This window comes from Schistocerca serialis, chromosome 11 (genome assembly GCF_023864345.2).
Source record: "Schistocerca serialis cubense isolate TAMUIC-IGC-003099 chromosome 11, iqSchSeri2.2, whole genome shotgun sequence".
Classification (NCBI taxonomy): Eukaryota; Metazoa; Arthropoda; class Insecta; order Orthoptera; family Acrididae; genus Schistocerca; species Schistocerca serialis.
Genome location: NC_064648.1, coordinates 111,575,753 through 111,598,830, shown reverse-complemented (window position 1 = coordinate 111,598,830; position 23,078 = coordinate 111,575,753). Strand labels below are relative to the sequence as shown.

The window sequence follows — 23,078 nt, the reverse complement described above, 5'->3', positions numbered from 1 at the left end:
CTGGTGTAAGTCTTCTTAGTTGACGCCACTTCGGCGACTTGAGCGTCGATTGGGATCAGATGATATTGATGATAAAGACAACACAATATCTAGTCCTTCAGTGGAGGAAATCTCCGACGAAGCCAGGAGTCGAACCCAGGCCCCTCAGCATGTCATTCTGACGCACTGACTCCTCAGCTATTGAGGCGGACAAATAATGTAGAAAAATTGGGCTATGAATTGACGATTGACACGAAGTGGAGGCTATGATAATTGAACGTTATACGAGACATTGATGTTATGATAAGCAGATGGGCTCCTACCATGCATTAGTGTGTGAAGCCTGAGGCTGTGGTTAAGTTGATGGTTAGGAATACCAACACATATTCTATTTAATTTATTAAGTGCTACTGTGACCAACACTTCTGAATACTGCAAGCATAATAACTACAGGTAATGTGTTGGTGTACCAACTCAGAGTCGTCACCAAGTTTCAGAACACCCACACACACATCTGCTGCTGCTGTCACATTGGGTGGCACTTTGGCTAGTATGACTGTTGCGCCTCTGAAACGAAGCTGCCTGCTGTTGAGTGACCACATGAGGTACTCACTCCATCAGCTTTCAACCAATAGCTACCATGGACGGCGTCTACGCCGCCGGATTACATTGATTTTCCATGTCTGCGTCATCAACAGCAGCGTGTACCCTGTTCGGGAGTTGTGAATCCTGGTTTATCTCTTTGCATGCACAGGAAATGCTCAGTGGCCCTGATCATCAGAAAGGCTCTGGTTATGGTTCAGAAAACGTTTGGCGTTGCCTACCTATGACCAGTTGAATCGCTTAAGGTGGAATCTATGTACCAAACGTTCAGCGCAAGAGTCGTTAGTCCATCCCCTGAAAAAGTGAAGTCAAATAGTGTGTTCAAATTTGACCATATTGCAGTGAGAAATCAGAATGAAATCAGAAAATATTTATTCTTTGCTCATAGACGCTAGTTGATATACTGAATTTCAGCCAGACATACTCATGGGTCCAAAAACATTTGATCCGGGATACTGCAAACCTTTCAGGTAGGACAATCTGAATTTCAAGTACGTTTACTAAACTCATGAAGGGCCCGACATGTCATTTGCTGAAATGTTGGGATTGATACGATAACTCTCAATATGATTTTCTGATTATTGATATACTGAAGAAACTTAAAGAGTGGCGATATAGACAAAACTTCGACGAGATTCTGTATGAAAGCTAGTGTACCAAGCTGTAATCGTGTCGCTATACTGTAGGCTATGTTCAAGTTTGCATGGCTGCAGTGTGCTCATCAACAGAAAAATCGAGACCTTCAGTGTCAGATTAGGATAACTGCATCAAGGCAGCAGCTCTGAAAGGGGAATCCCAGCCGAATGACAGACTCCACTCAAGTGAGCAAATAGTCAGCAAAAGGTTAGCGGTATTGGAGGACATTATCAAGGCAGCAGCTACAACAGTTGAGTCCAATGGCAGAACCCCACAGTAAATAAGTTGCATTCTGTCTCGAAGTTTGATCTGTAGGCAACAGGATACCAACGAAACCCATGGTCCTATAAGTGTTGAAAGCTACTCGCCATAAATTGCGTCTCTGGGGATAGCTGGATAGTGAAAAGTGTCTCTCTGAAACGTTTAGACCCGTAACCGGAAGTATTTAAATGTTCTTGGTGGTGGTGGCGAATTGTGGTAGTGGTAGTAGTAGAAGAAGAAAGAGAAGTAGGAGAAGAAGAAGAAGAAGAAGAAGAAGAAGAAGAAGAAGAGGATGAGGAAGAGGAAGAAGGTGTGGGCAGTCGAAATCATCCCTGTATTTAGGGAAAGCTACATATCAGCTTAACGAAGAACACCTTAAAGACAAGGGTGTGTGAATGGACATCTGGTTTAGTGGACCTAAAACCATCAAACCTTTTAAAGTATTTTCTGAAAGAAAACTATTGCTGACATATTACGTATGATTACTGTACAAAAGCGAACACCCCAAAAAGACCATTAAAAATCAGAAACAATAGGATATACATTAACATTAATAGACCAATGTTAAGCAGTGAATTTCACGTAGGGCATGCCTTTGACATTCAGCATAAAATTCTGAACACATTACCTCTAGAGTATATGTATTACAATGATCCTAACGAAAACATGTATCGACTCCGACTACGGACGGCATCAGCAGCAGCGAATACAGTGCACACGAATGGAATATCCATCATCTCAGAGCTACGAGAAAGTCGCATTGCTGAACAATAATAGTGGAGACAGTGATCCGTAAACTTCACGAGTGCTATCGCAGAATCTTCCAGTGCAGAAGAGCTATAGTACATAATTTGGATAATCTATGACAGGCCGATCTCGTGGATGCAACAGCAAACTCATGAATGAATGCAGGTTGAAATATATCTTAATGATCACAGATATGTTCCAAATTTTCCTGGGCAGCTCCTCTGAAGGCAAAGAGAGGGAGTAACGAGGTGCAGGCGTTTGAACAATTGCTTCAGAACTGTAGGAATTGGTGTCCACACAAACTGCAGAATGATCACACAGGTGAATATTACAATAAGGACATCAAGCTGGTAATGGAGCGATAAGGGATAAACCACTATTCAACATTCTCCCACATGAAAGCGAGGTTTGGAGAGCGTATGAACAGAAACAAGCGCCTTGCCTCAGTGGCAACCGCAGTTCCCGTAAGATCAACGAAGTAAAGCGCTGTCAGGTTGGGCTATCTCTTGGATGGGTGACCATCTGGTCTGCTGAGCAGCTACTTGACTGAGGAGCGACTTGACTGAGAAGTAGTTGCTCTGGCATTATAACCTGATAACGGCTGGGAGAGTGGTGTGCTGACCACATGCCCATCTGTATCCACATCCAGTGACGCATGTGGGCAGAGGATGACACGGTGGCCGGTCGGTATTATTGGGCCTTTATGGGCTGTTTGTGAGGAGCTAACCATTAAGAACCATATGTGGATGGCTTGCACACATGTCTAGACACTCTCCAACAAATTATTGGAGAGTATAATCTAACTGAAGACAGCTGTCCATCCACGTGATAGTGGACTTCTGAATATATCATACAAGAGGATTAAGGTGGTGGATCCACGCAGTCAGAAAGTCATAGTAGGTGATATAGTGCTTATTTCAAAATACAAAATTTTGTCTCAGAAGTCTTACTTTCCTAGCTGCTCAATGGTGACCTTTACAGTGTCCAGAGCACAGGGAACAAATGTTAGAACACACACCTTAAAGAACGGCGCTGGTGAAGAAACTGCAGGAAGTTTTTACACAGAGGAATGGCACAAAAGATCCGGGGTTAAATGAACTGAGGTACACACCTCTTCTGGAAAACGTATGTTCTTCCTAGGCATCATAGCTATGTTGTATGTAAGCATTCAGCGCCTCAGGTGGGTGAGGGGACTGTCACGCGACTGGCTCCCAGGATCAAGGTGGCCACCAGGAGTATCATGGTAGTGTGTGGGCAGTACTCTTCAGGTAGTAGCCAGCTCTTGGCTGGGGCCCAGACCAGCTCAGAACTAACCTATGTTAGCTGCTTGCATGCATAAGACTCTCCAACTAGTGGTGGCTGCTATGCAGTTGCCAGGTTGTGACCACTGCTCATTGCTTCTACAACCTGTGGAGTATTTTATTCGCCACCGGGTGCTAGGTAGCTCACACAGTGCGTTATACTGTGCACCCCTACTGAAACATACCACCACCAGTGCTGTGTGAAGGCTACGCCCATGACACAAGCGTGATAGTGCTGCCACAATGTGGTGGGAAAATAAACTATTCTCTTGCTCGTCGGATACTGCAGACAAATTCTGAGTCACCCATACCTATGAAAGTAGGAGTCAATTCGACGAGGCAGTGATATGTTCCTGGAATGGGTGGTACTCACCTACTTGACAGGTGTCATCTCCTCAGAGCTACTCATGGGTGGCTCTCAACTCGCTATCCCTCCATTCCTTTCTCTCATAATGTATTGAGCAAGCTGGTTAGTGCTTCTCAACAGTTACTGTCCTTTCATTCTTTCATACTGCTGTCACAACCGCTCTTCTTCAACCTAGACCTTTTCAGCATTATGAAGCACTGTGTTGCTGCTTTCAACATAGGTATACAAAGTAATTTCAGCTCTCATCTCTGTGTATGTGTGTGTTACCTTCTTTTATAACTCCCTATCAGATGGCAAGTTTCCTTCTCCTCCACCCATTGCAGTTCTGAGCATCCTGTCGCCTATGTTGAGTGCCATTGCATTTCAGGATCTGGTTAGGCAGCTTTGCACTCGTGAGGAAGGCTTCTGCTTAAATTCTGGTTCATGTGAAAGTGATTACGAGTTTCTCTCCCCTCTCTCCATGTGTGTATGTGCACAGATGTCTAACAATACGCTTTTTATTTCTGCCTTTTGCAGAAATCTTGAGTCAGATCAAGGAATTGGGGATGGATCAAATCTCACAGCTGAGTCCAGTAACAATTGGGTTGACTCCAACTCAGTGTACCATTCTCGTTAGTGATGAAAACAACAGGCAGGAGACACCTTCTGAGCCCACCCCATAATCCATGACACCAAACTTCGAATACCACAGATATGAGCAGAAGTTCTCCTATCACCCAACAAAAAAATTGCATTCTTGCACTGCTAATGGTATGTTTTCTTGTCTTCTTGTAGGCGCACTCAACAATGAGTACCAGGTGAATTTGTTCACCTTTTTCATCAACATTAGCTCATGGAGCATAATGTTGGCCATCAAATAGAGAATATATGAAGTAGGTGTCCTCATTCTTCTTCTATCAACAAACACAACTGCATGCATTGATTACTAATGTTAGGTGTTCTATTCTCTGTTTGCTGGTGAACTCGATGCATGTGTCGAGGTTGACCAACTTTTGTTGGATTGTATGGAGGAGGTGCTGTGTGGAAGACTTGCACATGTAGCAGCAGCAGACCCACTGACGATGGTGCAGGTGGATCTGGCTGTGCAGCAGCCTTGCCCACCATATGTGTTCCAGCAGTTCTCCCGCCATCCATGATGCAGCCTGGCCTGTTGTGAGACACTAATAATTTTGAATGTATGTAGAAACAGTATAGACCCATATATACTCTTTTTCTTGAAATTATGTATGATAATTAATATTGGTTCCTCCTTCTGTCTTTGTATGTGATATGTGGGAGAGGTAGTGTGGTGGACATGTGCGTCAAACAGCAGCTGATCGACCCATGATGTTCCAGCATGCTCCATAGCTGCCCATGACGTACCCACAGCACCAGCAAGAACAGCTGCATCAGTAGCAGCTGGTCATTGCATCAGCAGCCTGCCCCATTGATGACTGTGGTGATGTACTTATGACTGACCACGAGGCAGAGGCATTCCAGGACTAGTGACATCTGTGGTGCAACACTGGCCCTCAAAGTTCCAGACCTGCCTGTCGAACAGCAGTTCAATTCTGGCCTGTTTGCAATTATCTTGAAAGCGCTCTCAACGACCTTGCCCATCTCGCAAGCATCACCACCAGAGATCGCCGTGACACCGAGTCGCGTCTAGTAGCTGCAGTACTCACATCTGTGCTATTAAGGATTAGAGAGTAGATAGTACTGGCGTACTTCACTACTCAATGATCACTGGCACATTTCGGAAATTATCTCATCTGCTGAAACTGACCATCTGAATGTGAGCTCCCGAGATCCTGCCACTTTCCTTCGTGCTTGTCAAATAGTTTTGGAAACAGAGCTCCCTGGATACATCGACAGTATCCCGCCATTAAGTGCAAGGCAGTTCTGTAATGTAAGCTGACGCACTCCCTGAAACACGAAATGGTTTTGAGGAGAGCAGCGTCGTCAAAATATGGAGGTGAACTGTCATCGTATCATGGGGTGAGTCGGTCGCAGAGTAGTTCAGAACTTTTATAAGAGTGTTATGAGGAACCTTTTTCCTGAGATGTAGGGAAGGGGGTCTGGTGAGGCACCCAGCAGCGTACTCCACCTAGACTTTTACTCACATGGCTTTGTTCCAAGTATTGGAGGTCCAGTTACAACTCTTTTCCAAAAGATGTAGCTGCTAAAAATGCGTGCTTTTATGTCTGGAATACTGCCAAAGGGGATGTATATTGCTTTACATTGTCGCTTATGGCCAGCAATAGAAATTACCCTAGTCATGTATATCATTCGAATACATACAAAAGATATAATGTCCCCTGCCATCATAGTGTCCACAGCATTTTCTGTAAATCTGTAGGACATTCCAAAATTTGACATCCAGAATTTCAATTATGCGATTCATGTGTGCACCCTTGGAGATAATAACCCAGAAATGAGCAGACCTTGAATAACAATTAAGTGAACACTAAAGCAATGGGACGACACTACTTCTTCAAGTTAACAGGTAAATGTTCCAGATGCAGAGACCTGTCTCTAATCTCCGAGTGCAATTTGGATAAAACACATGCCACACTTGTTTCTGCCCACGTGTAGAAACACTGTGGTACACTACATTTCTGCCATAGATGTCTCAAGTCATTCACCAGGGGTGAATATCTTGAAAGACACTTCATTGACTCCTCAATCCATGAACTGGTACACGTGGAAAAACCTACTGAAGACAAAAAGTTCTTAAAATGTAAGAACGACCACCACCAGGAGCCATGTCCCTTAGTTATGTACACTGTTCTAGAGTGCCTCTTAGTTCCTGTGACACAGTCTGAAGGCGATCCCCCTGCCTTCCATACCATCTTCATAGAATGGCTTGTACCATATGCAGCTGCATAATACATTGCATGCATGTACGACTGTAGTCCCAACAAATTCAAATGTATGTTGGGGAAAATCCTTCGAGATAGTTGCTCGCTGAGCTCTAAGAACTTATGTGGAAAGCTGATTATGCCTATAGTGACAACGTCCCCCATGACCAACTCAGAGTAGAACGATCCGTAGTATGTCATTTGATTGCTGTATTTGTGGGCTGCTGTTTGATAGAGAAGAGGTATCTCTTCATCGTGGCCATTGTCACCTAACAGGGAAATTCAACACACGCATCTGGAAGTACCAGTTGCCATGGCAAATACCCATCTTTTTACACTATTTGATTGGGTATGATAACCACTTTCTGGTTCAGTACTTGGGTGATTTCTCGTTCAAAGCTGATAAGGTCTATGTCATTCCTGACACTATTGAAAAGTACATCTCATTTTCAAAGAGAATCATGCCAAGAATAATGTTTTGCTTCCTGGATTCACTTTACTCCATGCATCGGTCTCTTTAGAAACATACTGATACAATGCATTTTAAGGATAAGCATATCACCAGAGCCACAGATCCAGATGATCGAAGTTTCACCTTGTGACGAAGAAGAGTGGGTTTCTGCATAAATGGTTCAAATGGCTCTGAGCACTATGGGACTTAACATCTGAGGTCACCAGTTCCCTAGACCTTAGAACTACTTAAATCTAACTAACCTAAGGACATCACACACATCCATGCCCGAGGCAGGATTCGAACCTGCGACCGTAGCGGTGACGCGGTTCCAGACTGAAGTGCCTACAACCACTCGGCCACAACGGGTGGCTTTCCTCATAAATACTTGAATTCGATGGCGTTCTGTATGCTTTCATGCACAGCGGTAAGGTAAGGTGGGCAACAGAGGCAGACGTCAGCCATTGACATAACAAAGTAGGACGGGAGCAGAAGTGGTTAGTGTACAAGTAACACAGCAAACAGAATATTTACTTAACTGTGTTTTCCCCAAACATGCAAAGACTCATTACAAATGGTGGAATAAGATATAGCGTTCAGCTCGAACAATAGCAACAACAGTAATTTGGGAGTTGTGACTTGGCGGAATCGGAGTGGCATCCCTAACGAAGAGGCTCCTAGTGCGAGCAGGCTGAGCCGCTGTCACTAGCCATCCCGTATTGCAGCCGCAGAGAGCGCTCGACGTATGAACACATAGCTCACTGGCCGCGATGGCTGGGTCCACCAGATTCCACAGGATCAGTATTGGCGTCAGACAGTAACTTGAAATTCAGTTGCTGTGACCCCCATGATGTACTGATACGTGGTATCACCAATGGAGAGAATCAATGAAACCACATTGCCAACTCAGCCGCATTCTCTAGTGAATTAACAAGCATTATCACAACGGATGTGGAGTGTGAGTACAAGGCTAATAATTGGCTGGAGTTTGGAGTCACTGATTTAAACGAATATGCCAGTTGATGCGGAATGCTGCTCATGGACATCTTCAAGAAGTTCTGAAATGTACGCATACTGCCTTCCACTTGATGGCACCTGGGCTTTCGTGGGATGCAATGTTAAGGAAGATGTTTGTCAACATTGTTCTGGTGACCAATACTGATATGTTGCTCTTCTTAAAATATGGTATTCACAGGGGTGAATAACCCATAAATGAGTGAGGTGGAGTACAGGCCATCTGGTAATTTAAGTTACAATCTTTACCAGGATCTCAAGCATCTATATGAACAATCCATGTAACGAAGTATACCATTTAAAGGGTTCCAGTGGCTGTCCAAGCAGAAAATGGATAGTTTCTACATCTACGTGATTACTCTGTTTTCACAATAAAGTGCCTGGGAGAGGGTTCAATGAACCACCTTCAAGCTGTCCCTCAAACGTTCCACTCTCTAACGGCGCGCGGGAAAAACGAGCACTAAAATTTTTCTGTTTGAGCCCTGATTTCTCTTATTTTATCGTGAAGATCATATCTCCCTGTGAAGGTGGGTACCAATAGAATGTTTTCGATGGAGATAACTGGTGATTGAAATTTCATTAGAAGATCCCGTCGCAACGAAAAACGCCATTGTTTTAATGATTGCCACTCCAGTTCACGTATCATGTCTGTGACACTATCTCCCCTATTTCGCGATAATACAAAACGAGCTGCCCTTCTTTGTAGTTTTTCGATGTCATCCGTCAGTACCACCTGATGCGGATCCCACACCGCACAGCAATACTCGAGAATAGGGAGGAAAATCGTAGTGTAAGCAGTCTCTTTGGTAGACCTGTTGCACCTTCTAAGTGCTGTGCCAACGAATCGCAGTCTTTGGTTTGCTCTTCCCACAGTAGTATCAATGTGATCGTTCCAATTTCGGTTATTTATAATTGTAATTCCTAAGTATTTAATTGAATTTACAGCCCTCAGTTTTGTGTGACTTATCGCGTTATCGAAATTTAGTTGATTTTTTTAGTGTTCATGTGAATAACTTGACACTTTTCTTTATTTACAGGCAATTGCCACTTTTCGCATCATACAGATATCTTATCTAAATCATTTTGCAGGTCATTTTGATCATTTGATGACTTTACAAGACCATAAATGACAGCATCATACGCAAACAATCTAAGACGGCTACTCAGATAATCTCCTATGTCGTTAATATAGATCAAGAACAATAGAGGGCCTATTACACTTCCTTGGGGAACGCCGGATATGACTTCTCTTTTACTCGATGACTTTCCGTGTATTACTACGAACTGCGACCTTTCTGACAGGAAATCAGGAATCCAGTCGCACAACTGAGGCGATACTCCGTAGGCATGCGGTTTGGGTAGTTTGGTTACAAGTCGCATGTGAGGAACCGTGTCGAAAGCCTTCTGGAAATCTAAAAATATGGAATCAAATTGACATCCCCTGTTGCTAGCACTTATTACTTCATGAGTATAAAGAGCTAGTTGTGTTTCACAAGAACGATATTTTCTGAATCTGTGCTGACTATGTGTCAATAAGCATGAGATCCATGAAGCTGATGATGGTGGTGAGGGGTATGGTCTAAGGGTAGAGCTGGAGTATCCCACCAGTAGTCATGACGAGCACAATGACTTTTTGCTATGTATGAAGAGCCTGGTCCCACGAAATGGCTCCATCCCGAAGCTTTTGACAACGCTGGGGACAAATTCCTTCTATTTTTCCATATAGAAAGTTCCAGCAATGTCTCAGGATCGGATGGAGCTTGTTAGTATCAGCCAAGGAATCTGCTTCAAGCAGTATCCCTGGCTGAAGGAACACAATGGCAACTGATTCTGAGAAAGTCAAATTAACGAATAATTCGGTTTTTGGAAAAGCTTTGGAAAATTTTAGAAAACACTGTGAAATTTATTTTGTATGCTGGTGAGCTGATAGCCTAAGAGGTTACGTCACCATGCCAAATTTTCAATGGACCACCATCTTCAGTGGAGGACTGAGTAAATGACCAAGATTTCAGTGCTCTTCACGAAGCCTGTCTGTATCGGTATGTGTTCTGGACCTCTCGAAACTTCACTAGTCCCGTGTTCACTAAGACTTTGCTAACCAAAAATTCTCCAGTTCCAACTTACTTTATCTGGATACAGAGCGTTTCGCTACTGGTGAAAGTCTGTGATCCATATGAAGCTAACAGGTGCAGCCATGAAGAATTTGATACTTCTGGATACATGCACAATAATTCTTTAGAAATAACACCACAAAACAAGAAGATTATCTTCCTGAAGACGAGGCGAATCGTTTGTAGATCGTGGAGTTTATGGGGCTCGGATCCTGCATGTATGCTTATCACGTAGGCACCCAGAGGTGTGCTTTGTGTATGCATTATGAAGTGTCAAGGGCTCTCACATCTGAAGATTACAATGAGTGGCTTCTTTGTGTGTGCCTGTTTTTCTTAACCAGCTGGTGCTTGTCCATGTTTCTCCTGTATACAGCGTAAACATACCAGAAACCATTAACTAAATACCAAATATATCGTACACCGAAAATATATTGTACATAGAAAGAGCGGATTCACTGAAATGTAAATATACTGAAAGAAATGCTGGATATATGGAATGTACTGATTATATGGAAAATGTAGAATCCAAGTTCTATCATTAATGCAGGTGATAGCCAAAAGTCATCAAAAATAGCACTTTGTAAATAAAAATTGTGTGTCCATATACACTCCTGGAAATTGAAATAAGAACACCGTGAATTCATTGTCCCAGGAAGGGGAAACTTTATTGACACATTCCTGGGGTCAGATAGATCACATGATCACACTGACAGAACCACAGGCACATAGACACAGGCAACAGAGCATGCACAATGTCGGCACTAGTACAGTGTATATCCACCTTTCGCAGCAATGCAGGCTGCTATTCTCCCATGGAGACAATCGTAGAGATGCTGGATGTAGTCCTGTGGAACGGCTTGCCATGCCATTTCCACCTGGCGCCTCAGTTGGACCAGCGTTCGTGCTGGACGTGCAGACCGCGTGAGACGACGCTTCATCCAGTCCCAAACATGCTCAATGGCGGACAGATCCGGAGATCTTGCTGGCCAGGGTAGTTGACTTACACCTTCTAGAGCACGTTGGGTGGCACGGGATACATGCGGACGTGCATTGTCCTGTTGGAACAGCAAGTTCCCTTGCCGGTCTAGGAATGGTAGAACGATGGGTTCGATGACGGTTTGGATGTACCGTGTACTATTCAGTGTCCCACGACGATCACCAGTGGTGTACGGCCAGTGTAGGAGATCGCTCCCCACACCATGATGCCGGGTGTTGGCCCTGTGTGCCTCGGTCGTATGCAGTCCTGATTGTGGCGCTCACCTGCACGGCGCCAAACACGCATACGACCATCATTGGCACCAAGGCAGAAGCGACTCTCATCGCTGAAGACGACACGTCTCCATTCGTCCCTCCATTCACGCCTGTCGCGACACCACTGGAGGCGGGCTGCACGATGTTGGGGCGTGAGCGGAAGACGGCCTAACGGTGTGCGGGACCGTAGCCCAGCTTCATGGAGACGGTTGCGAATGGTCCTCGCCGATACCCCAGGAGCAACAGTGTCCCTAATTTGCTGGGAAATGGTGGTGCGGTCCCCTACGACACTGTGTAGGATCCTACAGTCTTGGCGTGCATCCGTGCGTCGCTGCGGTCCGGTCCCAGGTCGACGGGCACGTGCACCTTCCGCCGACCACTGGCGACAACATCGATGTACTGTGGAGACCTCACGCCCCACGTGTTGAGCAATTCGGCGGTACGTCCACCCGGCCTCCCGCAAGCCCACTATATGCCCTCGCTCAAAGTCCGTCAACTGCACATACGGTTCACGTCCACGCTGTCGCGGCATGCTACCAGTGTTAAAGACTGCGATGGAGCTCCGTATGCCACGGCGAACTGGCTGACACTGACGGTGGCGGTGCACAAATGCTGAGCAGCTAGCGTCATTCGACGGCCAACACCGCGGTTCCTGGTGTGTCCGCTGTGCCGTGCTTGTGATCATTGCTTGTACAGCCCTCTCGCAGTGTCCGGAGCACTGGGTCTGACACACCGGTGTCAATGTGTTCTTTTTTCCATTTCCAAGAGTGTACATATGTTATAAAGAAAATATTGTTGATGAACTAGAACAAACAATTGATTGTAACCCAAAAATACACTGCATGTACGACACAGAAACAAAAGTTTTCGTGATAAGCTGTCAGTTAATTTGTTATACCATCGTTATTATTTGCAGACCCTTTTAACTAGACTCTTGCAGCTGAACTACATACAGGAAACTTTTAGTGATGATTTGCTGTTGTTTGTAACAAACCTGCACCTCTCCACCATGATGGTCAGATATCGAATGGAGACAAAGGTCTACACACAGTTGAGCTAGTTATAAAGGATGATAAGGGAGAGGACGAGGAGAGCTCGAATCTTATTGGTCCATTGTGCTCCCACTGACAGAGAGATTTCAGACCTATTTTACGTCATGTGACCTAGTATCGAGTCCATTTGTATAAGGAGTGTGGCTACGGTCATGTGATGTCACGATCTCAAACATAACTCACACAGTTGGCTAAGTGGTGCCTCTGGGTGCCTTTGATCAATTCCTGGTGGTTCCTCAGAGTGGAGAGGGTGGGGCAGTGAGAAACCTGAGTGTATAACCTGACACCAGAAGTCCTTATCAGTGTAACCTGATACTCAAGGTGAAAGCTGTCTGGAACATACACTGGAAACCTACTCTCATTGACAAGAGCTGCCCAATGACATTTTGCTCATCTACTATTGTTAAAATTACGTAATATGATACTTGTTCCGCGTTCAGTGATGGTAACACAGAGACAGACTAGGATCTGATGCAGGTTGCTTCTCCAAAAACATATTGAAGACGATTGATAATGTATGTACTGCTAGGGTCCAAATATCAGTGAAGGGAACACCAGAAGAATCATACTAGAAGAAAAGAGCTACATAAAGACTAAACTATCCAAATGTATGGTTATGGTCAACATTAACATATTTGTTTCTGACATAAACATTGCATTTCATGAAATTATCGTTTTTCAGTGCGTAAGGAACGTTTTATGCTAAACCGTTATGGATAAGAAGATGAACTTTAGTACAGAATTTATATATGTTATAACACAGCTCTTGTGGCACAAAATTTTTCAAAGTGCGTTATTTTCAAATACATTTAAATTCTTGCAAAATAAAAATTACTGTATCTCTTTCATGTAAACTTAAAAATATTCTGAGAGTTCAAAGAATGACACTAAAAATACAGTACATAGATTTTTTTATCTAATTACTAAGAATGACTTACCACATTTTCAAATGGACAACAATAATATCATTTTAAAAATATTCCTAATGCCATAACACGTACTCTGAAACTACCAAGCAACGTTCTGACCAACCCATTCCACAAAAAATTTAGAAACAAAATCCAGATTATAGACAATTCACAATGACATCTGCAAAATTTAGTTCGATTATCTCTCAAACAGTTAATGTTACAGTAGCTTGTATGTGGGCACCTGTTTTCTCATACATCCACCCTTATGAGTGTATGAATACAGTGGAACCTGTCTTGCTCATTTACTGTGTCATAGGAGCTCAGCTATGGGCCATGTCATAATCGATATTATACAAGTTTCATTAATTGTGTCTATACGTTTGGATGGTTGTGTGCTAAAGTAAAAATTTGTGTTATGGACTAATAATGTAATTCATCTCTTCCACGAATCATGTACTTCGCCATTGGTGGGGAGGCTTGGTGCCTCAGTGATACAGACAGCTGTAACATAGGTGCAACAATGACAGAGGGTATCTGTTGAGAGGCCACACAAACATGTGGTCCCTGAAGAGGGGCAGCAGGCTTTTAAGTAATTGCAGGGGGAAACAGTCTGGACGACTGACTAATCTGGCCACGGTATATCAACTAAAAAGGCGTTGCTGTGTTTGTACTGTGAATGACTGAAAGCAAGGGGAAACTCCAGCCATAATTTTTCCCGATGCAGCTCTGCTGTATGCTTGATCGATGATGGCATCTACTTGTGTAAATTGTTACGAAGACCAGTAATCCCACATTTGGATCTCTGGATGGTACCTACTCAGGAGGATATCGTTATCAGGAGAAACAAAATTGGCGTTCTATGGATCGGAGCATGGAATGTCAGATCCCTGTGGCGGAGTGGTTACACGACAATAACATCCCTGTAATGGACTGGCTTGCACAAAGTCCTGACATGAATCCTTTAGAACACCTGTGCCACGTTTTGGAACGCCGAATTGGTGCCAGGCTGCGCCGACCGACATCGATACCTCTCCTCAGTGCAGCACTCCGTGGAGAATGGGCTGCCATTCCTCAGGGAACCTTCCAGGACCTGATTCAACGTATGCCTCCGAGAGTGGAAACTGTAATCAAGGCTAAGGGTGGGACAACACCATATTGAATTCCAGCATTACCGATGGAGGGTGCCCGGAACTTGTAAGTGATTTTTAGCAAAGTGTCTGGATACTTTTGATCATATAGCGTAAGTGTAAAAGAACGGACTCTGAAAATTACGACCATTAACACTAACATCAGTTGGCTGAAGAATCCATAACGTGTTCTCGGCTGGAATACAGTAAATTTCCTTGAGAGGGGGAAGCTTCTGTCTATAATTCAGCAAGGTTTTAGAAAGCATCGCTCTTGTGAAACTCGGCTTACCCTCACTTACACGAGATCGTGCGAACAATGGATGACGTGAAATGGGCGGATTCCATAGAAACAGATATCCGTAAAACATTTGACACGATGTCACAGTGCCGACTGTTAACGAAAGTACAAGCACACAGAATGGGTTCCTAGGTATATGAGTCACCTGAAGATATTTTAAGTAACAGATCCCAGTACGTTGTCCCCGACGGCGAGTTTGAGGCTGTGATATTGTTAGGAGTGTACCAGAGAAGCGCAATAAGGCCGCTGTTATTTTCTATGTACATAAAAGATCTGGCAGACAGGGTAAACAGCAGTCTGCGGCTGTTTGGTGCCGATGATGTGGCATACGGGAAGGCGCCGTCGTTGAGTGACTGTAGGAGGAGACAGGATGACTTAGACAAAATTTCCAGGTGGTGTGATGAATAGCAGCTGGCTCTAAATGTAGAAACACGTAAGTTAATATACACTGCTGGCCACCGTAAATGCAGCACCAAGAAAGACAAGAGGTAGCACAACAAAATTTATTTTGTAGATAACATGTTGACCAAGTATCAAATGATTACGTTTACAGACGTCTGTGACATGTGGTTCCTGCCAGAATCAGTAGCCAGAGTAGCCGCCATTGTTGGAGATCACCGCTGCCACGTCTCGGCATTGAGTAAAAGAGACGTTGGATGTGTTCCTGGGGTACAGCAGCCCAAGCAGCTTCCACACGTTGCCAAAGATCATCTGGTGTGGCAGCTGGGGATGTAATCTGGGTCACTCGTTGAGCAACCATGGACCACATATTTTCTATCGGCGAAAGATCCGGAGAGCGAGCCTGCCAGGGAAGCAATTCAATCTGATTATTGACGAAGAACCTTTGGACAATGCGTGCCACGTGTGGTCGCGCATTATCCTGTTGAAATATGGCTGTGGCCGAGCCCTGAAAGTAAGGAAGGACAACTGGCTCCAGCACCTCGGATATGTAGCGCCGGCTATTTAAAGTACCGGCAATGCGTACTAGAGGCGTGCGAGAGTAATATCCAATGCCGCCCCATACCATAATACCCGGTGCAAGACCAGTGTGGCGGTGCATAATACAGCTGTCCAGCATCCTCTCTCCACGGTGTCTCCACACTCGAATCCGACCATCGTGGTGCTGTAGACAGAAGCGTGCCTCGTCAGTAAAGACAACGTCATTCCATTCTGCCGTCCACATCCGTCTGTCATCACACCATTGGCGACGGAGACGTCTGTGGTTCTGCGTCAATGGTAGACGAAGCAATGGACGTCTTGCGGACTGACCACTCTGCTGTAAACGGCGTCGAATGGTACGCGCAGACACTGGATGATGCGTTACAGGCGCAATGTGCTGTGCTATGGTTCGGGATGTCACTGAGCGATCCGTTTACTGCCATGCGCACAATTTGCCTATCAGGACGTGCAGTGGTGCACCGAGGTGAATGCGATCGACTACGTCGGTCCGTCGTACCCTCCTGCATCCAACGGTCACATATCCGCATTACAGTTGTTTGGTTTCGTCCAACACGACTAGCGATTTGTCTGTATGATGATCCAAAATCTTGGTAAGCCACTATCCTTCCTCTGTCGAACTCGGATACTTGATCAAAAGATGTCCGCTGTTGTCTACGAGGCATAACTGATCGTCTTGTGAAACAACCACAAGGTAAACACACGTGCCGAACGTATACTCGTCGAAATCGCCAAGCATTAAATGGCGCTATGAGGTGGCGCCACAGGCGCGCGTGATGTGCGTCTGCGCTGAAATTATAATCAGTTGCATATCTCATCGCTGCAAACCCATGGTGTAAATTTCACTTGATTCGGTAGCTTCCTTCAGGGTGTTGCATTTACGGTGGCCAGCAGTGTAGATGAGTAGGACAGCCAAACCCATAATGTTCAATTATAGTAGTAGCAGTGTTCTGCTTGGCATGGTTACGTCGATTAAATATCTAGAAGTAACAAATATGAAGTCGAATGAGCATGTAAAGAGTGTAGTATGGAATGCGAATGGTCGACTTTGGTTTACTTGGAGAATTCTAGGAAAATGTGGTTCATGTGTAAAGGAGGAGTCTAGTGCGACCCATTGTTGAGTATTGTACGAGTTCTGGGATACACACCAGGTCAGATTGATGGGGGATGTCGAAGCAGTTCGGAAACGGTCTGCTAGATTTTTTACCAGTAGGCTCAAACAACAAGCAAGTGTTATGGAGTTGCTTCAGTGTGACCGGATTTAATTCGACTACATTCCATTATCATTGTTTAGCTTTTGTTAATGTTCATCTTATATCCTCCTTTCAAGACACTGTCCATTCCGTTGAACTGTCTTCCATATCCTCTGCTGTGACTGAATTACAATGTAACTGGCAAACCTCAAAGACTTTATTTCTTCTCCATGGATTTAAATTCCTACTCCCAATTTTTATTTGTTTGTTTCACTGCTTGCTAAATATACAGACTGAATAACGTGGAGGATAGGCTACAATCCTGTCTCGCTCCCTTCCCAACCACTGCTTGCCACTGGAGCCTAATATACCTCTAAAAAGCTATACCTAAATCCCCAATACTCGTAGGAGAATACAACTGAATTTTGCTTATGAAATTGCACAAATGCACCTACTGAGTGAAAGAGAAATAAGCAACACACCAGAAATGTAGTTATGATGTGGGAATAGTGATTATTCTGACTGCCCAGTTTATAAGACACAATAAGACTTCCGCACATGACGGTTTACAGCATGGCAGGATATTTTAAGTACGTTACTGGCCTCTATGCAGCCTGACAGAGCACACTGCTGAGTTGCTGGCACTGGTACTGGGTGAAGGACCTGTCCTCACCTTCGTCCTCTCTCTGCACAGCAGGATACCGTTGATAGACATCAAACTGTCAGCGGTATCAGAGATGGCAAACAACAATAAGTTCTAGTCTTCATACAAATGGTCTACAGTGCCCTACACGGGCCACAGAGGGTGGAGCTACACATTCGTGAGCCCTAGCTGCTAACTGTACACGTTACTGTGTTTGCTCTGTTTCTTTGGTTCCACTTCTGGAATGGTTCCTTGTGTGACCACTGCCAGTGCACTTTTCCTCACATGCTTCCCGCGAGAACCAATATAAGAGTGCCTTGAATTTATGCAATTTAACAGAAATCATGACAGCAAGTAGGGTCGAAACAATTTATGAAGCTACGAGAAACTCGGCTCTTATGTGACATTCCTTAGCTAACTTATTTGGTAATGTACACACTTCAATTTCGACATTCGATAAGCCTATTATGAGAAGTCACTTGAAGCATTATGAGCTATCAGAAAATGGCCATGAATGATAGTGTATTTTACAGCACAGACGGACCTAAGGAAACTGAGTGTCATACACTGCAGGCTTCAGAATAGCACACACACCTAGAACTGGGCAACACAGGCGAGTGCCTTCTCACGTGCCTACCTGGTTTCTGTTGCTGGCTCCAGTTCCATGGCCGCGGTGTCCGTAACCTCCTGAGGTGACGCCGTCGGGGGCGATTCTGGAATACGGCGTCACAGGGCAGTTCTTTGTCAGTACACAGATCTGTCCACACTTGTGTGAGCTACAGGCAGATCTATAGCAAGCAACAGTTGGCAGATGTTGTCCATCAAAATGCAATTACAGAAATATCCTTGCGGCATGAGATTGATTCTATATATAAACAGTTGGAAATCTTTAATAATATCACTTAAGGAATTTCCTATTTGTTTATACAAAAAGCCCTGACTTTCTTTCTACTGTTGCTTGCTCAGAAAGTCTTCCTGAATAGAGGTCTAGCATAATTCTAAAAACACCAGATCGAACTGCTGCAGTATTTTATTGAGCTATCCTCCTGAAGTCAATAATTACTTAAGAAAACAACAAAATTTTATGACTAGAGTCGGTATTATTCTGCTTTAATTGCTAATACAGAATGTTTTCATGAAGGGAATGGTTCACATAGGGTACTAATCATCTGATACTAAAATCTGGAATATCTTTCCCGAAAATATTATGTCCATGTAACAGATATTGTTAGGCTGCAACTCATTCTATACACATGTGTGGCAGTCCAATATGACAATGCCCAACCAGGCATAGGACGACAAGTCAGAGCCAGTCATAGTGAATACGACTTCCTTTCAAATAACATACTTGCTTTCGTTTTGTAACTGATATCGTGCCACCACTGTGTTGTAGATGTTACAGACAACAAGATAATTCTCACTGACATCACTTTTCAATCACATTTCTCTTCTTGCTGAATGTATTCTCAGTCGAGTCTATTATGTCCACTTTACTTGGTCATGCTGATCCTCTAAATGAGATTACAAACCACTTTTCATTTAGAACAATTACTAGAACTAAAAATTCTGAGAAACAACCAAGCCCTGGGGCACACAACACTTCCGCCAAACTTACAATAGCTTGAGAAATGCGAACCACGTATCTCTTAAATGCTCGTACCTGTAACACGTATGAAAGGGGAAAACTGCCAACAGGTTTTGAAGAGTTCTGAAAATATCCATCCTAAAGAGAAGTATGATTTAAAACGCGAAATCAGACAAACGCCCAGAAAGGGCTTTAAGTCTTGTGTGAAGTGGATGGTGTCTGTGGGGGTAATTGTTTCAGTGTAACTGTGATGCCTCTTCACCGTTTCCATTTGCTTACCCATACACAAACACCATCTCGGCTTGCTCCTGATGTGGATGCCGGACTACTCTGCTGCTTACAGTACGCTGTGTCAATAACACAGCCTGCAACACACAGGGAATACAACAGCACGTAATCAGAGGGACATCTTCCATTCGTCAGCACCACCTAATGTGACAACGATGCATTTCCGGACATATGTCAATAGGATTTTTACCCTCCATTTCTAGTCAGGGATCCGTCCTTACAACTTGATGGTTTTATTAACGTTCACCATATATTTACACAGTAATCCTACCAGAACGTTTACCTTCAATAGTTATTTTTAATCTATGCAAAGTGGGGGCACTTAAGAAAGTAGTCGAGCAGTTAGAGGTAAATGTGGAAATACAGAAGAAAGGAACAGATACGCTGATGACACACAAGTTTTATCCGAAAGTGGTCTAGATCTCGGCTGTATCTTAAATAAAAAGAATAAAGTTACGAGTAAGAACTACTACACGATAATAAATGAGTAAGTGATGGTCTGTGACAATGGATGACAAACCTGCGTTCGAGTACATGTGCGTGACAGGCTATTGCAATGATTCGTTTATTTAGTTAGACAAAGAGATCACTAGTGGTGCGCAAAACAAAGATCAAATAGGCAGAACTGCCCACAAAACAATGACTTAAAGGAAGGAAAGTATTTAAACGTAGCGGCCAACAAATCGGAAACAGTTTTCTGCAAAATTGTATTTGGAGTGTGGTATTGTGTCACACTGGGACCAGAGCTCTGGCAACTGTGGAAAGGAAGGGACCGGATTCGTCTGAGCAGGGGTGTTGCAGGCGTATCCTAAAAATAAAATGGACTGATACAGTAACATTAAAAGAAGATCAGAGGAGGTGGTTTTATGTAATCAGTATGTATTATAAAAGTAAACGTACAAAGTGCGTGGCGTTGAAACTCAGAAACGGGTCTCGGACCGATCAGGAGAGTTATATGGTGTGGTAGCCGTCTATCCGCCATCCATGAAGGAGGCTCCCATTTTTACCTGAAGGGCGAGGTTTTGAAGATATAATGGCTGGGACGTTCCGCCATATAGAAATTTCTAGAACATTCCTGAACGTTCGAGAGTATTCAAGAACGATACAGAACATTCGAGAGTATTCGAGACGATTGCACAACACTGCAGAATGTTCCACAATGATCCGAGATGTTCTGGAATCTTCAGGAGTAGTATGGCAGATTTCAGAATGCTCGGGAACATGCTGGAACCAGTCAGATCACTGTGGAACATTCCATAACACTCTGGAACGTTATGGAATGTTCTGGAACACTGTTGACCGTTCGAAGGCGCTTTGGTATGTTCTCAAATTCGGCACTGGTGGGGCTACACATAAAGCTAGACCTGTAGTGGGTTTCAACGTCAGGGAGGAACATCAAACGTTCGGCAGTGAGTCGATACACATCGACAGTGAAGTGTGAGTAACTAAACTCATACAGTGATTGAATATAAATAGAAAATAAAGTGTGAAAAGTGTGTAAAACTACGTAACGTATTTGTAAAGCAGGAAAAATGTCACATGATGTATGAAATTATAGTTTATTGCTTCTTTACTAACCACTGTATTGGTGACACACCTCGCAGACAGAATGCACGTAAGTAGTAGGGCAACAAGGACCTCGCTCCACATTGCGGGTTGCCTACATCAGGGACAGGTATACACTCAGAGGCAAACCTATTGTTCTGCTTTGATTGACAGGTTATTAACCTGTTGTTCTCCTTTGATTGATGTCCTTGTTGCCTCGCTATTCACATACAGCACTGGAAGTAACTGAAACATTATATCAGTGTATGACACAACTTAGGAGACATAACATCAGAAACAACGAGATACGTGAAAAACTGCCGCACCATGCATGAATTTAGTAGTTTGTTACTACTAACTCCATTCGCAACACATTGCGCACACCATATTCACATGTTCCGCTCAAATTATGCCATTGTACGACAAATGGTTCAGGCACTGCATGGTATACACGATATGCACAGCTGTAAACAAACACCTTGGTAGCTCTGGGTTTCTCTGCTAGTGCTGTTGTGAAATGGAGTTCAGGCTGTGGGCTATCTACTGAGACATGAGAGGCTGCTAAAACTGATAACACACAGATATATGATCGAACTAAGGACCAGAGGAAGACTACAGCTGAAGTACATGGATCAAACTATAAAAAATGTCGCCTGCAACTCCAAGATAGAAATGGAGAAAAGGGCAGTAAGATGGGAAGACTGAGATTTGCTGTTGTCAGATCTTCAGACTGAACACTGAAGACTTGTCATATTCTAGGGTAGGCAACTTAACAACAAATATTGCTACACTTTACCATTCTCAGTTCCCTGACCAGCTCCAGAGCATCATACATCTGTATTTCAAACTCTTTAAGCCACTTCATATTAACATGTATGTCTCTAGCATCCATATTGTTCTTTACTACAAGCCACATTCCATTCTGGCACGTTGCTTTCCCCTTTACTAAGTCATTAACAGCAATTATAATTTAACAAGAAGTGTGATTTTATCCTTTATGTACAGTGTTTCACATCAGAAGCGAGACACTCAGCATCACTCACTGCACACTTTTCTCTGTAGTCAATAACTACAGCTGCAATCAGGTGTGAATGCACCCGCTTTCTGCTCTTACAAACACCTGTCATGAACTTCAAGAAAAAAAAAAGAGCACTGCATAGTTCCAAAACTATGCTGCGTTCCCATCTGAACACATTATTTATTGAATTAGGAAAGTGCCTCATAAAAATTCATAAAACTGATTTCCTGTTTAATATTGGTGCTTACACTTTGAGAAATTTTTGACACTAACAATGAGTGCCTAATATTACTTTGGTTGTCTTTAGAAAAGAATGCACAGATCTCTCTAGTTAATGGTTGTGGTACTATAATCAATATCATGCATCCATAAATTATTGTAAAGAGTTTTATTTATCTGGGACATAAAAAAAGAGAGAAAGGATAATTAAATTACACTGCTGAAAGACACTTCCAGAATTGTGACAAATCTCTGCCAACGCTTACCCCACACAAAAGTAATATTGTCATCAATCCTGAAGATTCATAGGCAGGATTCCCTCATCCATACTACAAGAAAGGGTAAGCAACTGACCCACTTCATCCTGAACCATGAATTTTCAGCACCAGGCTGCTGAAATGATATAGGTCATTCAAATATATCCACACAAATACGTAGTGTTCATTGCACGTGAGATACTACACAAACTGTGAACCTTGTAGGATATTATAATGATGGTGAAAAATGCTTAAAGTGGGTAGATGTTGACCAGCTCTCGTGTAGTGGCGTTGGTATACCCTGGAGGGCATGAACCCACTCATTTTGTGAGTAGTAGTGCCGCAGGAACTTCGACAAAATATTTTTAGTAATATTGTACTGCAGTTTTCCTTCGGAGGCAGTCAATCACAGAGATGTGGAGGG

General features: G+C 43.6%; 1 protein-coding gene across 3 annotated transcripts in view; it reads right to left on the bottom strand.

Annotated features, from left to right (window-relative positions):
• Window positions 1–23,078, bottom strand: part of LOC126426880 (GA-binding protein subunit beta-1-like) — a 107,719-nt gene that overhangs the window by 31,958 nt on the left and 52,683 nt on the right. For all 3 annotated transcript variants that reach the window (XM_050088925.1, XM_050088927.1, XM_050088926.1), the window contains one exon: window positions 18,380–18,455. In XM_050088925.1, the coding sequence (XP_049944882.1) occupies window positions 18,380–18,455 (76 nt within the window). The remainder of the gene's footprint in view (window positions 1–18,379; window positions 18,456–23,078) is intronic.